Below are 15,551 nucleotides of genomic sequence, written 5' to 3'. Positions count from 1 at the left end.
ATTACAGTCTTTTCAGTTGTAAATTTTATCATCTCCTTAAACAAACATTTGTTTCCATATCCTTCATATAATTCAATATTCCATTTACAAGAATTTTCCCTTTTCTAGAACCCTCTGTATAGAGCCAAGATGCTAGTTAGCCAATCAAGTAACCAAACAAGGGCATTCAAGGACAACAACCCATCTGGGAAGAGTTTGGAGTGGGATGAGTGGGAGGAGGCCACCCAACCACAGGTGTAAAGCCAGGGGCAAGAGAAGCATATCTTTCTCAATTAGGGCCAGCTCTAGCATGGAGTGAGTAGGAGTCCAGAAGTAGCTAGGCAAGATTTTTTGCTCTCGTAGACAGGCAGGAATAGAAGGGGTTGGTGACTATTTTTTTTTTTAATTTATTTGTTTTTGTGGGTGTATGCACTTAGGGAGACTAATGGGAGAAAGAGTAGCTGACAAAAGGGACTCATTTAGGAATTGCTCTTAGATCTGTTCAAAAAGATGAAAGGAGGAAAGAACTCTAGAAGTGCTTTTCTTGGGGGTAGAGAGGGAGACTTATGTGAGTACCCCCCCCGCCCCCCGTGAGGAAACCAGGAGCTGCACATACAGATGTCACAGTAACATACATGACCCAGAGGAAGACAGGCTAATGGAGATGTTTGCTGGGGACACCTTACATAGCTGAACAGCTTGGTCTTCTAAAAAGCAACCTACATGTGCTGAGAGCTAGGCTGACAGAGGAGATATCCAAGGATGTAATACTAACAAGTGAAAGGAGATGCGACTACAGTATCAGGTTTCCCTCAGCTAGATTATAAGCGTGTGCCCTCTCTTAGTGAGGGTGCTGTTCTGGGTGTAGAATGTAGAGAAAGAAGAAAGGAAGATGCTCTCACCCAGCAAACAGAATTTTTTCCTCTGAGAAGAAAAAAAAAAAAAAAAAAGAGACCAGGGCTCTGGGAACTTTCTCTGAAATTTCTCCGAAACATTCACTGAATCCTATGCAGAACTCGAAACAGAAGAAAGGCAAAGTTGTAATGGTAGGAGGATGATATCTGGAGGAGACTTCTGATTCACTCAGACAAGGATACCTGCAAACTAAGCAAAAGCTATAAAGAAAAGAGATTGCTGTGAGGAATATTTCAACAGAATTCAAATCTCAGGGAAAAAAATGTCTGTTATAATAACCCTTAATTAGCAAGATTTCAGGTATGTAGCTGTATGTGAATGTTGCTATTAATTTATATCCTATAAAGCTGCAATAATGCAGGTGATGGTATTATAATTTTGCTATGATTACAACCTCTTTGCCAAAGCTTGCTCAAGAATAACATTTCCCTTATCTGTTTAGTTCAAAGGACATTGTAGACTTAATTTTGTTGGCAAGCACCTGCATTGGCCTAGAGGAGCAGTAGTAACAGGGCACTAACCAAGTAGGGAGTAAAATCTGGCAAGATAAAAGTACATGGATTCCACGTGAACTAGGTCACCAAATGTATCAAATAGCTTAAATGATAGCAATTATTCAGTAACACATTTTCCTTCAAGGTATTTCAAATGATGTTGACAGCCATTTGTTATTTTTTCCTTTTTTTCTTTATGAAATAACAGTAAATTTTTCATTAACACATTTGACAAAAAGCCAGCTATCCAGACAAAATTCCTGGGTAGTACAGTGGATTCTACATTGCATGCTTTTCATGTAGTTGAAATCTGAAGAAATACTTCAGTAAGTGAAAAGTAATAGGAAAAGTAAGAATATTCTACAATAGCTGTTTGCATAAATACTCTGTGATCCAACAGGGAACAACAACTAAGACAATAAATAAAGCTTCTTATGTTCTGGCTAACAAATGATCCTGTAAGATATCAGATCTTTGAAGAAGGGAGACAACGTGTTACAAATGTTAACTTTCTTGATCTGTTATACCTGATCTCACAGGGGAGCTTAAGGAGTTGATAGTCAAGGATGCTCGGTATGTTCACTTCTAACACATTCTTCAGCTGAAGCACATGAGCCCAACAATTTCACAGTATTGAAATTCAGACAAAAAACATTTTTTATCTTTTTGTCTGGAAATTAATCTAATTGCTTTTCATTTTAAACAGCATGAAGCATTCTATGTCATATGTCAGTGAATCTTCCTTTGGAGACTGTCACTATTTTTGTTTTTGCAAAATTATTTGACATTATTATTTTTTTTTTACCTAATGATTCTTTTCTTGTTTAAAGCCAAGACCTCACTGTCACAAGCATGAGGAATTAAGTGGCTAAAGAAATATTCACTTGATATTTGTAACATCACAACTAGAGCCCAGTCACTAACCGAGAGTCCACTGTGTAAGGTGCCGTGTCTGTCTTCCATGATGTAGTTTTAATGTGTAGGACAGCAGCCAACAAAAGATAAACAGGAAAACACAAAGAGTCAAGGGAATTAATACTGGGGAACACTTCAAGTCATGGTTTCAGCATCATAGCAGCCTAGTCATCAAGGGAAATTTGGATATGTATAGGAATTTTTAAAGGAAGACCCTGCTATGCATGAGAAAGTAGGGGAGAAATCGCCATTTCAAATGTATGTATGTAAAGAAGTATGTGAGACTGGATCTGTATATATAGTTCATATATTTATATAGCACATATATATATATGGTCTGGTCTGACAGGATATTGAGCAATCAGAAATGAACTTGATACTGAAGAAATTTGATTTGGATGGAATGTGCAGACATATAAAGGTATACAAGAATAAATATTTACAAATAGTTAAAAAATGTAATTAAAATGATGGTACTTAAAAGAAAATGACTTGTGTGTGTGTGTGTGTGTTGCATATAGCTTGAGAGGTGTCAGGTTTAAAGGTTACAGCTAGAGAATGTGTGAGCATTTTGGAACTGGCATGTTCACCAAGGAACGGACCTGACTTCCTAACATTGGAAAGGAGCAGAGGAATGTGAGTGCATCTGATCAGGTTGAGAGGTGCTCTGTTTAGTTTTGCTCTACAGACTAGAACTTGTTCCTGTTTGCCCAAAAAAGCTTTCCTCATGATAAATCAGCTGCTTGCTGATGAAGCCCTATGATTTAGTGTCTGCAATTTTCAAAGAAGTCATGGTGAGGAAAATTTTCTCAGCCCAACTTAGAGAGAAGTATGGGAAGTATTTACTTTTGCTGTTTTTTTATTTTATTTTATTTTATTTTTTGTTTTTTCACAGGAGCCTGGGCACAGATGCGGAATGATTCAAGGACAGGAGAAAACCACAAGCTGTACACCTTAAACATGAAGGTAAGGATGATCTTGGTAGAGAGCACCATGCTTAAGTTGGAGAAGTCTTTAAAGTTCCTGTTTCTCCTAAAGGAGAGTAAAGCAAAGGTGTGTCTAAAAATTCCACAGAAAACTTATCCATTGGCTTGTCCCGTCTTCATAGCTGTTAAACCACATATCGTGCGCCCTCAGTGATGCTTTCAGAATGGATGTGCTAAGGCCATGGTCAAAGGCTAAAGAGTCAGAAGAGGATTTTAAGGGAAAGGCTGCTCCAGTGAGCAGTTTTGAGAGCACAGAAATCCCAGCCAGGAGCAGGTCCTGCACTCTCCAGATTGTGGAGGCATAAACAGAGGTTTGGGATGAAATGTTGGTTAGGGGCTCAAAAGGGGAACTTGGCAAGCTGCACAGCTGAAAGAAATACATCGCATGCCCTGATTTCAATAAGCATAATGTGACATAACTTGGCAATACTGTGTTTTTGTGGTTAATCATTTAGTTTTATCAGCTTGCACACACATCATCTTTATTAAACAGTAACTGTCCTTCATGAATCATCCAGCTCAAGGCCAAGAAAATAGCCAGAGGCCACGCTATGCTCTGGGCCGAGCAGATGATGAATGGTATGCAGAAAGGAACGCTGCTTTCTGCCACCCACCACCACTTCCTCAGGAGGAAGGGCCAGGAGATAATGTTGGGCCTCTCTAGAGCTAATAAATCAGACTTGCAGCCCTCTAGAGCTAATAAATCAGACTTACCTATGTCTAGGTAATGTGTATTCTGAACAGTCAGAATTGACCAACCCAAGACTCCCAAGCAGAAGATGAGCAGTCAGAAACCCATGCACTGCAGTGAGCATACCCATGCTCTAAACACAGCTCCAGACAATTTTGGTTTCTGTAAAACTAGATTTTTTTTTTTTATTTAATTCATACAATATATTTAAACTCTTTGATTTTAAACCCAGGGTAGCAGGAGTGTGTTTCCAAGGTTCTTGTCTTTGTTGTAGACCTAGAAGGAGAACAAACCACCCGCATTAACTCCTCACTAGTTAAAATCTCTGTTAACAAAGTTTTTATTCATGATACTAATAATCAACTTTGGCTGTCGTCATGCATATTCAGATCTCACTCAATCCTCTGTGCTGAGCAGATAACTTACAGCAGTCCCTAACGCAGAACTTTCCTCCTCCCATCCTCTCTGTATATCATATCAAATTCTGCACCTACCACAATGGGAAGCATGCAGGCAGAGAAATTCTGTAATAGTGTGCACCTACATGACTGGTGTCAAAAAAGTGGCTGAAATCAGGATCTCTTTCCTCCTCCGGCTTTAGAGGCTGTAACTTAGGTTTCTTTCCTCTTTGAAGAGCTTGAGCAGCAAGTCTTTTTCTTGCCAATGGTATCTGCAACAAAATAGCAGTTGCATTACATTACAGCCAAACTAGAGCACTGTTGTGCCCTCACTGACAGCTTCATGGACGTGAATGGAAATTGGATAAATACGATGCTGCCTGTGTCAAAAACGTACCGTTACCTGGACGTTTTAAAGTATACAGGTATGTTTTGATTACCAGATTTCACAGGAAGGAAGACTTCATACAGATCACTACTATCATTCCACAACACATAGGGTGTGCAGCACTGTTTGGTGCCAGTCTGTCAGAGACTTAAGGTTAGTGTTAACACTGACTTTGAGTTTACATATCAAATGGAAAAAAGGAGAACCATGTCTGTAGCTCAAGATACGTGCTTAAACTCTATGTCTGACATAGGCTGATGCTTACTGCAAGTTGCTGACAATATTCGTTCCCTCCATAAAGAGCTGCTGTGGAAAATGTGTATTTCTCTGTGGGACTGCTTGCTCTTTGTGTTAGTAAATGCTTATGTATCTCCTTCCTCTGTGAAAGGAAATTCCTTAGCCTTCATCTCATCAGGTTTATATTGGGATTATGTTCATTGCTTTGACAGAAAAAGTAACTAAAATGCACAGATTGCCATCTATCATATAGATAGACATATATATGACATATATATATAATATATACATATCTATCTATTTTTCTTTCTAGGTTTACTGTACACCTTTTCCCAATATTTTCTGTTCTATTGTATATTGTTAGGGCATGGCCACTAAGTGGTTTAATGACTGGGAATATATCAGTCATCTCTTGATTCTACTTCTCTCTTATTCTCCAGAGCAAAACCTGGGTCTTCTTAGAAGCATGAGCTTTCCTCCACACAAGAGAAGTCCTACAGCTGGTTTTACCACTGGTGTTGTCAGGTAGCCTAGTGCCACAGCTGTCTCTGATGCATCGTTATCTTGCAGCACAAATTTTGAATGTCAGCATGTCTGAAGTCCTTTTTATGAGAAATTTCATGGTGTTGTATAAAGCATACACTATTGCCAATTCTGCAGGAGAACAGAAGGTGTGTAACCCTTCCAAAACTTAAGCGTTTTCACCAGTACTTGTAAAGCAACTTAGGTCTGTCGTGAGTGGCATAGATGAGGCATCTACAAGAAACTGCCATTTCTACGGCAGTAACTCCTCTACCACCAACGCAGTGCAAAGCAGAAGGATGCTGTAACTGCCTACCAATAACATATAAATTGCATTTCTCCATGGAGTATTTTCATGTCTCCAATAAACTGGTAACACCTCCTGGTACGTTCATATTTCAATTGAGTGGGGCAAGGCAAACCAGCTGTACCCCCAAACTGCTGACTCCCCAGATTCTCAAAGCCCATCCCAAATGTGCATTCATCTGTTTGTCTGCAACTGATAAACTGGTATTCCTTGTATTTAGACTGATCTCTCCTGACCCAGTATTATTCCATTTAAAAACACTGTAATCATATAATTCCTCTTCTGGACATGTACATACACTTAAATGCTTTACTTCTTAAAAAAGAGGTGAGCATCTCTTCCTTATCACAGATATCCTAGGCGTTAAAAATATGAAAATTCCATATGGATTAAATATTGATTTTATTTTTTAGAGAGCAAGTACAATGATGTTGCATTAAAATAATGCTATGTCATAGTTGTTACAGCTCTGATAGAAAAATAAACATCTCAATATACTACAGTGTCAACTCATTAATAAATATCAAAATAGAAGTTAGTAGTCAACTGAAATTAATAAACAGCTATAAAAGTATACTATTTTAAATAATAAAATATTCAGTATATTTCCAGACAAACAAAAGTAGTGATTTAAAGTATCATTTAAAATGGAAAATGGACAGTAAGAAGTTACAAATTTATTTGAAACCTTTTCCCTTACTAACATTCTCTATGCATAAAATCTAGAGGAACATTATTTATCTGTATATACTTTTTACAAAAGGTAGCATATGTTAAATAGAAAGTTTAAAACTGTAGTATTATTAATAGTTGTCACACCATTGCTAAATAAGACACTTTAACATATCTTTAGGTTCTGAAGCAGTAGTAGGTAAAAGTGAAGATGTTAGCACAGTGAATTCTTCCAACACAAATGACTTTCCAAACAAATCTCTCATCTTTCAACGTCTCCCTTCAAAATATAACTGGAACAGCTCAAACACAATATAGGTATCAGGATGAAAAGTTAGCATTTGGATAGAGCTATTGTTTTAACAAATGACAGATTTCAAAACTTTTTTTTTTTTTTAAAGGAGGTATACCTTTTTTTTTTTTTTTTAAACAGTATGTGCAGAAAAGGAAAAAAGAGAAAATGCCTTCCAGAGCAGCATTTCTTAAACTGAAGAATGTACTACTTCTATGTATTTATTTTGTTTCAACTTTTATTTACATATTTGTTTTCAGAAAGACCAATCATTCTGAGCTGGCTTGCACTCAGAAGAATCCCACTGATTTGGTTCACTATAAAATACATTCACATTGGCTACTTTTAACCATTTTTTCCTCTCCATGAATTTCAACTCTGTACTATCCATGAGATGTCTGTGCATCAAGCAGTGTGTCCTGGTTTCAGTTAGGACAGAGTTAATTTTCCTCCTAGTAGCTGGCAGGGTGCTATGTTTTGGATTAGGATGAGAAAAGCGCTGATAACATGCTGATGTTTTAATTGTTGTAGAGCAGTGCTTACACCAAGCCAAGGACTTTTCAGCCTCTCTCTGTCCTGCTAGCGAGCAGGCTAGGGATGCAGCAGAAGCTGGGAGGGGACAGACCCAGGACAGCTGACCCAAACTGGCCAAAGGGGTATTCCATACCATCTGATGTCATGCTGAACAATATATAGGGGTGGCTAGCCAGGGTGGAGGGGTGGCCGGCTGCTCGGGGATAGGCTGGGCATCGGTCAACGGGTGGTGAGCAATTGCATTGTGCATCACTTATTTCGTACACATTATTACTATTAATACTATTATTATTATTATTATTGTTGTTATTCTTTTCCCTGTCTTAATAAACTGTCTTTATCTCAACTCACAGGCTTCACTTTCCCGTTTCTCTCCCCCATCCCGGAGAGGGAGGGGGGAGGGTGAGCGAACGGCTGTGTGGTGTTTGACTGCCAGCCGGGCTAAACCACAACACAGTGTCAAGATCATCACTGAAAAGTAGTGTCACTCTTAACTATTGCTCCATTCCTGCTTAAATAAATCTTGCTCTTCTGTTTCAAGCGGACAGCAAGAACACTGGCACTACATTTCCCACATAGAGCAAAGTAAACATCACCCAGCACTCGTTCAGCATTAATGTCTCTATGAGCAGTGCCTTTTTCCAGCTACAGAAAACCTGACTTAAGGCTGGCAAGTGCAAATCTTGGGGCTGGGCTGTAGTGAATGGGCAGATGCCCAAAGCATTCTCAGAAGCTCTCAAGGAGGCCTGAAGCATCCATGTTTACAGTACTTACTGGCACCAGTTGTCTCTTTTTAGATTACAAGCAAGCATTTTTTTGATGAGTAAAGATGCAAAAAGAGCCAAGGACTGCAGACTGCACACTATGTATTTCCAATGAGTGGACAAGTGTTGGAAATACAGGACAGAAACAGTGCCACCCCAGCCCAGCCAGCCTGCTTTGAAAAGGCTTCCCGCCCTGACATGTAGAGCAGTATGGTCTCAGAGCACCATCTCTGTAGGGATGCTACAGGGAACTGTAGGGCGCCTTGTGTCTGCTTGGGATGCCCACTGTAAAAGCAGTAGGACCTCTCTGTCCTGGGCTTCACTATTCCTTATGGACTAAGGGTTGCTTGAAGCTGCTTCACATGTTCACTCCCCCAGTTTGCAACACGTGTGCACTTAAGTATGCACACTAAGCAGGAAACAAATATATATGATCAGACTGGGAAAATAATTTTTTCCACTGCAGTCTGAAGAATACTTTACATAGCAGGTTTTCATGACACCATAGAGAGGAAAAAATAAATCCAGTAGATTATAACAGATAAAATGTAAACTATGCCTATACAAATGTCCTTCCTTTTTAAGGTCCACTTGAAACACTGCTTGTGAACGTAAGGGAATTTCAGCTGGGCACAATGAAAATTCCTCACATACCATATGCACGTTTTCTGGATGAAACAGCTATTTTCCCACACACATCTACAGTGATGTTACTAACATGCTCATGATGCTTGGAAATAATCAATTCATAGTATTTCTTCATTTTAGAGTCTAAAAAAAAAAATCTGAAGATGTGTGTTTTAATTGCACAAAAGTGTCATTTCTAAAATGTTACACAATTGATAAATGGTAAAAATAATGTGGGATTAGAATTAAAAATTATACACACAGATTTTTAGCATTAACAAATCTGCTGTGAAGAGTCATGCAGATGCTCCATCTCAGAGGAAATCTAAGAACAATCTTGCTAACCAGTGATGAGGTGCCACAGTATCTGTCTGTATATTTTTGGGTATAGGCATGCGGTCAAATCATTTGACCTTTTTTTTTCATTTTTTAAAGCAGCCTAGTATAAGAAGTTTTATTTAAAAAGTTTGAAATGTGCTATTCTGAGGATAGATATTTTTCCCCCTATTTTTACAAGTATCTTTGACGCACAATACATTGAAAACTAATCTGAATTAATTTGTCTGTAATATCTCCCATACTAAGCACTATAGGAAGCACAGTCCTTCTGCAATTGCTGAGGAAATTCTTTGTGAATTACAGGCTGCTTTCTCATTTAAGGTCATGTGCTGAGGGAACACAGCTCCCTAAATAGTGAGGCTTTTGTTGGGCTATTCATCTCCTGCAGCAGCTCTTCTGAAAAACATGGTCAAAGGCAGAGCGAAACAAGTACCAAGTAAAGCCAGAGTTTCTCATGGATAGATTCCATCCCCAGAAACAAAGCCTCCTCCCAAGGATCCTGCTCTATATAGGCTCCCCATGGGCCTTATAAAAGCCTTGACCTGTCACATTAGCAGCAGCTTATTCTTTTTCACTAGTCCCCTCCACAATACAGCAAAGCAGTGAGTGAGATGCAAGAAAAGGCCTTAAAAAAATTATATATATTCTATATATATATTTTTTGCCTTAGGACAGCAAGCAGCTTACATTGCAATTTTGTCTTGCAAGCCTGCTCAATGTGACCAGAGCACATGAAACATGCAGGCAGGTGTGTGATAAGGAAATACTGGCCATGCCCCTTCACAGGCAGCACTGCAATGCCAACAAAGCGCTACAGGAGAAGACTGGCAGCAATGTGACGTGTCTGGATGATGGGCGATACAGATCAGATCTTTCTCCCCACAAAGACCCCAGTTTCATTGTCCCCTACCCACACAATTAACTCCCTCTAACAGAGAAAAATAATTTCTAGAGAAAAAAACAATAGCTAACACTTCAGTAAGTGGCTTAAGAGCTGTTACGAGAAACGTATGCTGAGGAATCTTTTCTGTTCAAAAAATTGTATCATATTGTTTAAAGAACATAATCATGTTAGCCTTTTGTTAAACACCCAGATATTCCCGAGTGAGGTTGTATTTCTTTGCTTTGTTTTGCTAAGTGAAACAGAAAATCAGAGATTTTGTTTCTTACTCGCCCAAAAATACTACCGAATTGTGACAAGGACAATAGTAAGCAAACCTCTGCAGATCTTTTATCTTAATTCCACTGATACCAATGGCTCAGAGTCTGTTAATTTACATGGGAGGAAAATGGTTCTATGCATTTTAAAAAGAAAAGGAAAGTTCAAGGTATAGTTAATACATTACAGAGCAAATCTTCAGACAGAATTAATTTATAACTAAGATATTACAATGAAGCGATCAGTAAAACCAGGGTCAGTGTAAGGACACCACCTTTACTTTTAACTGAACGGTGGAAAGCTCGGGGACTACTCTGAGGATTGCTTCAGAAACATTTCATAGGCTAGTTCACAACTTTTTTTTTTTTTTAAACAAAAATAAGCCCTAAAATCTAAAGCTTTTATGACAGTTTAATTGAAAGACCACTGCCTCTGTTTTTATTATTCTCAATTCCTCACTTGACGCATGACGCAAGAAATTCATTGTGAACACTCACATAATATTCATTTGTTTTGCATCCTACCCTCCTGTCACCTCTATATTACTCAGATTTCAGTGGGAATTTAAGAAGAAATATTGAATATGAAATATTAATACATACTAATTTCTACCAAACCGCATAGAAAGTGGTCCTGTTTTGTTTGTGTTATTATGATGTATGGCAATTACAGATTAATATTTCAGTAATTAATATTGCTAAAATGAGTGCATAATATCTTATGAGATGATTTTTTTTTTTTTTTTTTTTGCCAGCAAGATTTTACTGCACATTTCACAGACATTGACCAGAATTGCTTAGGGTCTTGGAAAGTAAATAAGGTAAGTAACAAGGTAAGTAAAGGTTATTTGACTCCTCCAATTAGCATACAGCCATAACACGTCTTCTACTGCTACAGCCAGTTTCAAGGGTAAGAAAATGCTTCAGTTCAACCTTGTAGCTCAAATTCTGCTCTCAGATAAGCTTATATTGGTCCCACTGTGTTTAGAAGAGTTTTGCCCATCTCTGAAGGCAGAATCTGATCGTACATTTATGAAGTCAATTAATGTGTTCTCTTGAGAAAATGACTCCTGTCTTCCTCACCTTCTTTCAAATTGCAGATTATTTTTCACATCACACTGGACACATTTCTCAATGCACAGTCACAAAAATTGAAGTGGTTAAGTAAGAATTCAAGAAAACTAATCCCGCCAACTAATTTACTTAGAAAAAAGAGCACGTGTGTAAAATCAGACTTATGTCTGACATACAAAAAGAACAAAGCCCTCATTTGGCAAAACACTGGCATGTAGCTAGCAAACCAAACACATCTCTGGTGCAGTTTATCTGATTGCAGTGGAGTTGATGCTGCTGACTCCAAAGGCGATGTGAGGCTGGCAGTGATGCCATGTAGGTGACGCTGGTGGACAGAGGAACTCTCATTTTCTGTATCCACTCAGTTTTTCAAATATCTTAAAATTCATATAAAAGTTTTTATGTTGAAACAAGTAAAAAAGCTAAAAAATTCTCTCTATCAGATATAAATTATCTTTAAGTGAAATAATGCATAAAAAACTATATATATATATATTTATCTGTGTGTACGTGTGTGTATACACACACAACTATGCACACACACCAGTAACTAAGCACTCATTTAATCCAGTCATTTTTATTAAGTAATGAGGAAAAGCTAAGAGGCTAAAGCAGACAAATCAGTGGAATTTAGTCAACTGAGAGAACTATAAAAGTACCATTTACTCTATTTAAGAGCATTTGAATAGTTTCACCTATTGCTATAATATACAGCAATGTTAATATTTCAGTCACAGCTTTGTCCATTCCCACAGAGCATATCAGTACTAGCTACATGTACAGCGAGATCAGTGCTTTGTCAGACCTGTTCATATCTACATTCTATGCCAGAACTAAATAAATTAGAATACATTAAAGTGCTACATCAACACTAACGTTCCTGAACAGTAGTAACGCACATTCCTCTTTCAAAAAAAAAAAAAATACAGCAGCTATAGTTCAGACATAGTCACATTATGTGAATATGCTTACATGTCACTTTGTTACAGTATCCAACAAAATGCATGACACGAAAACAAACAGCAACAGTCAAGACTCTGACAGAGTGGTAACTTTTAAAAAGTAGAGAATGATGAAAATAGAAATTTGCAGAAAACACACAGTCTTCAGAATTCACACTTGAAAGTTTCGTTTAATCGTAACTTGCTGATGTCGATATTTATTTCCTCTGGTTTGTCTCGTCTGTATGTTACTGTTCTTGTACAAACAGTAGGCAAAAACATCTTATCCTTGAAGGAGAAGATACAATTTTTATCAACAATTAGCTAACTTTTATGTGCAAGAAAATATTACTGAATAGGATGGCTCGGAAATCAATTACCTTCTTTGTTGCAGACACTCTGTAATCAGCTGAAGATTTAACTTTATTGCTATTCCCCTGCAGAATTATCTGCCTGATGATAAGTACAACAAGCAACCCAATCAGAAATGTAACTATAAAGATTATGGAAAACACTCTGAAGTAGCTTCGTCCAGAGAAACATTCTGCAATGAAAGGAAAACACAAGTGAAAAGCCTAGCACACAGAATTGGCACATCCCTCAAGCAGATTTATATTTACTGCTGCATATTAAAGGGGCATTGATGTAACACAAGGCTGATAAAAGTTAAGGGAAAATAAGTTGCCATACACAAGCTTTTAAAACAAAGCACACCAAGACCAAATGGTCAAATATTATCTTTTTAATCTACAAAAGTAAGAGTAAGGCTTCACTGTGTTGGCCACCATAAATTCTCTGCAAACTGATGAGTTTACAGCTGAAACAGAGAAGATGAATTTGTGGAGGTGTGTGGGGCCAAAACAGTTTAATTTTCACAAGATTAGAGCACATATCATTGGCAAAATATGAAAGAAAACGTGGTTTCTCGATTCCTTGTCCATTACTCTTTTCACTGGCCAACTTCTCTCACGCAGTTGGCTTTCTTCTAATTAATATGAAGCTCAAGAGAAAAGTATTCTCAATTAGTTTTCTCATTTACGAACCTTAAAAGAGAAAAATGTGAAGTGACAAAATAGCCATTTATGTCCTTTTTTGTTGCAGTGTGGAGCGGTTAAGCTTTACAATATTTTATCAAATAATATTTTAGTCTTTCAAAGTCCTCAAAACTATATATATTTTTTGGTACTTGAAAGAGGTATTTAAACATTGCTGAAAGTGAGGTAGGCATTATATTTAATTATTCTTAATTTCTGGTAATGTCAAATTATGTATACATATCTGAAGTAATAAAACACCCAAACGCCATAATGGATATTTATAAATATTTCTTTAAGTATTACTCAGGCAGGATTCATTATTATTAGATGTAACTTCTCAAGGCGTTGGGAAGTCTATTTAGCAATGCTTGCCAGTTACACTTCCTGTTATTATTTATCTTTAATTTTCCCTAAAGCTAGGAGTGATTGCTCCTTTTTTCCTGCTTTGTTATTACAATAATACTGACACACTTTTGAAAGACATTGTAACAGTGGTGAATTCAGTTATTAATCCTGACAGATTCTCATCTCTTACCAAAATTACCTAGAAAATACCACATACCTGAAGTTTGGTCAATGTAATGTAACAGGTAAGCACATGAGGTTTTACACTGGTCAAGTTTAGCTTGAGATGCATTGTTAGAATGATGGCACTGAACACAATTCCTATGGAAGAGAAATGTCATTAAAACCTATGTCTTTCTCTGCGCTCCCCTTACAGAGATTGTATCAACAAGCTGATGTATCACTTGCACATAATGTTTTCCTGTTGTTAGTAAAAACATTGCGACATTTATTATTTTTTTGAAATGCGATGCCTTCCTCAGCATTTTATCCCTGTGATACTTCTCAGAACTGACCAGACAGACGTAATAAAGTAAAGCATCTGGCTGGCCTCAAGCCACTTCCATCCGGCCCCTCCTCTGCACTTTGTGATGTGTGTTCTTCAGGGGGGTAGCTGAGGGTCTAGCACCATCTCTTCCCCTTACAGACTCTAGTTCAGTCTTACTCTTTCTTACCTATCAGTCTCATCGGGATACATGCTTGACTTTGGACAAGTTTCAGCCAGCAGGGCTAACTGCATTTTATCTAGCAGTCACCTTTTCACACATGGCCCAGCTTGTCCCTCCAGCTGAGCTATCATTCAAATGAACGTACATAAACAATTGTTTCTACTGCATTTCCCCTTCCAACAGAGGCCTATCTGTCACCTTCTTATCCACTTTGGGATGCAGGAAGTTACATGTGCTAACAGGAGAGTGCAGAAGAACCGTGCCCAAGGACAGGGTTTCATTTACTCTCTAAGTCAGTCCCAGTGTGTGTCACCAACAGGCTGGTCTGACTTCTCTCCTCCTTTAGCTGATGATTTTGACCTCTGTCCTTTCCTTACATGGATAAGGAAAAATGACATGGCTTAGAATTAGCACAGCAAAGCCCAAGTGTAGTGGGGAATGCTGTTCTCTGGGTAAGACCAGCCCTGCTCTGCTGAGCGATGGTGGTGACAGTGCACAGGCACCGCTCTTCTTCTGCACCTCCTTCCTTCATCGGGGAAGCACAAAGAATTCTGAGTTTCCTATAGCCTAGCATCTAAAAAAACAGCACACATCTAGCCAAGCAGAAATATTCCTTCTGGTTTCAACACTACAGTTAAACATCAAGTCTAGCACAAGAGACGTACCAGTTTTCTTCGCAGGCTTTGTTACAAGCAGGGCAATATTCACACAAACGGCCAAAGCTTCTTGGGTCAGTGCACTCACACTTTCCACATACACAATTTCCTCTTCCACTGCAAATCTGGCCCTTTGAATTCAGGCACTGTTTTGCTGATTGTAATGAACACTGGCAACGATCCCCTTCCCAGCCAGCAAAGCATTTACATTTACCAGCTTCACATTCACCATTACCTACAACATCAGATAATTTTGAGTCATATGCTTTTATGAAAACAGAAAGTCAGTTTTTACATGCATACGTTTATATTGCTGATGCCTTGCTGATAAGTTAACAAATCAGGCTGAAATTGTTACCATGATACATATTTATGGCTGCTGTTTGTTGCTTATTTGAGCAAAAGCTGCTACCTTCATCTCATCCTAAAATGTTTTACTAGGATTTTCCCTGTTGCCCTGGGTGAAAGCAGCAGCAATTAAAAATTACACAACTTTCAGGAACGTAGTCTTCAAGCAAACTAAACAAACTTCTCTGTAGCAATAAAGCATTCAATTCAAATAAATGGCAAGATTTTGGGAGGAAGGAATATCAAGTTCATGTGCACGTCATT

At 38.1% G+C, this 15,551-nt stretch overlaps 1 protein-coding gene and 1 long non-coding RNA gene across 6 annotated transcripts in view; one reads left to right on the top strand and one right to left on the bottom strand.

Annotated features, from left to right (window-relative positions):
- The first annotated feature begins 284 nt into the window (after window positions 1–284).
- On the top strand, window positions 285–6,966 carry LOC121065429. Its single transcript, XR_005817053.1, has 4 exons — window positions 285–312; window positions 3,199–3,269; window positions 4,684–4,803; window positions 5,444–6,966. It is a non-coding gene; the product is annotated as an uncharacterized LOC121065429 (long non-coding RNA).
- ITGB8 (integrin subunit beta 8) overlaps window positions 4,121–15,551 on the bottom strand; it is a 48,450-nt gene continuing 37,019 nt past the window's right edge. For 3 of the 5 annotated variants that reach the window (XM_040548263.1, XM_040548265.1, XM_040548266.1), the window contains 5 exons: window positions 14,949–15,174; window positions 13,833–13,936; window positions 12,614–12,777; window positions 4,525–4,650; window positions 4,121–4,256 (listed from right to left, as the gene is read on the bottom strand). In XM_040548263.1, the coding sequence (XP_040404197.1) occupies window positions 4,203–4,256; window positions 4,525–4,650; window positions 12,614–12,777; window positions 13,833–13,936; window positions 14,949–15,174 (674 nt within the window). In that variant the 3' untranslated portion in view covers window positions 4,121–4,202. Of the gene's footprint in view, window positions 4,257–4,524; window positions 4,651–10,663; window positions 12,522–12,613; window positions 12,778–13,832; window positions 13,937–14,948; window positions 15,175–15,551 lie in introns of those variants that run through there. The other 2 variants (XM_040548267.1, XM_040548264.1) reach the window with 2 other exon arrangements.

Source organism: Cygnus olor, chromosome 2 (genome assembly GCF_009769625.2).
Source record: "Cygnus olor isolate bCygOlo1 chromosome 2, bCygOlo1.pri.v2, whole genome shotgun sequence".
Lineage (NCBI taxonomy): Eukaryota > Metazoa > Chordata > Aves > Anseriformes > Anatidae > Cygnus > Cygnus olor.
Note: the sequence above shows the minus strand (reverse complement) of the source record. Positions and strands in the feature narration are given on the sequence as shown.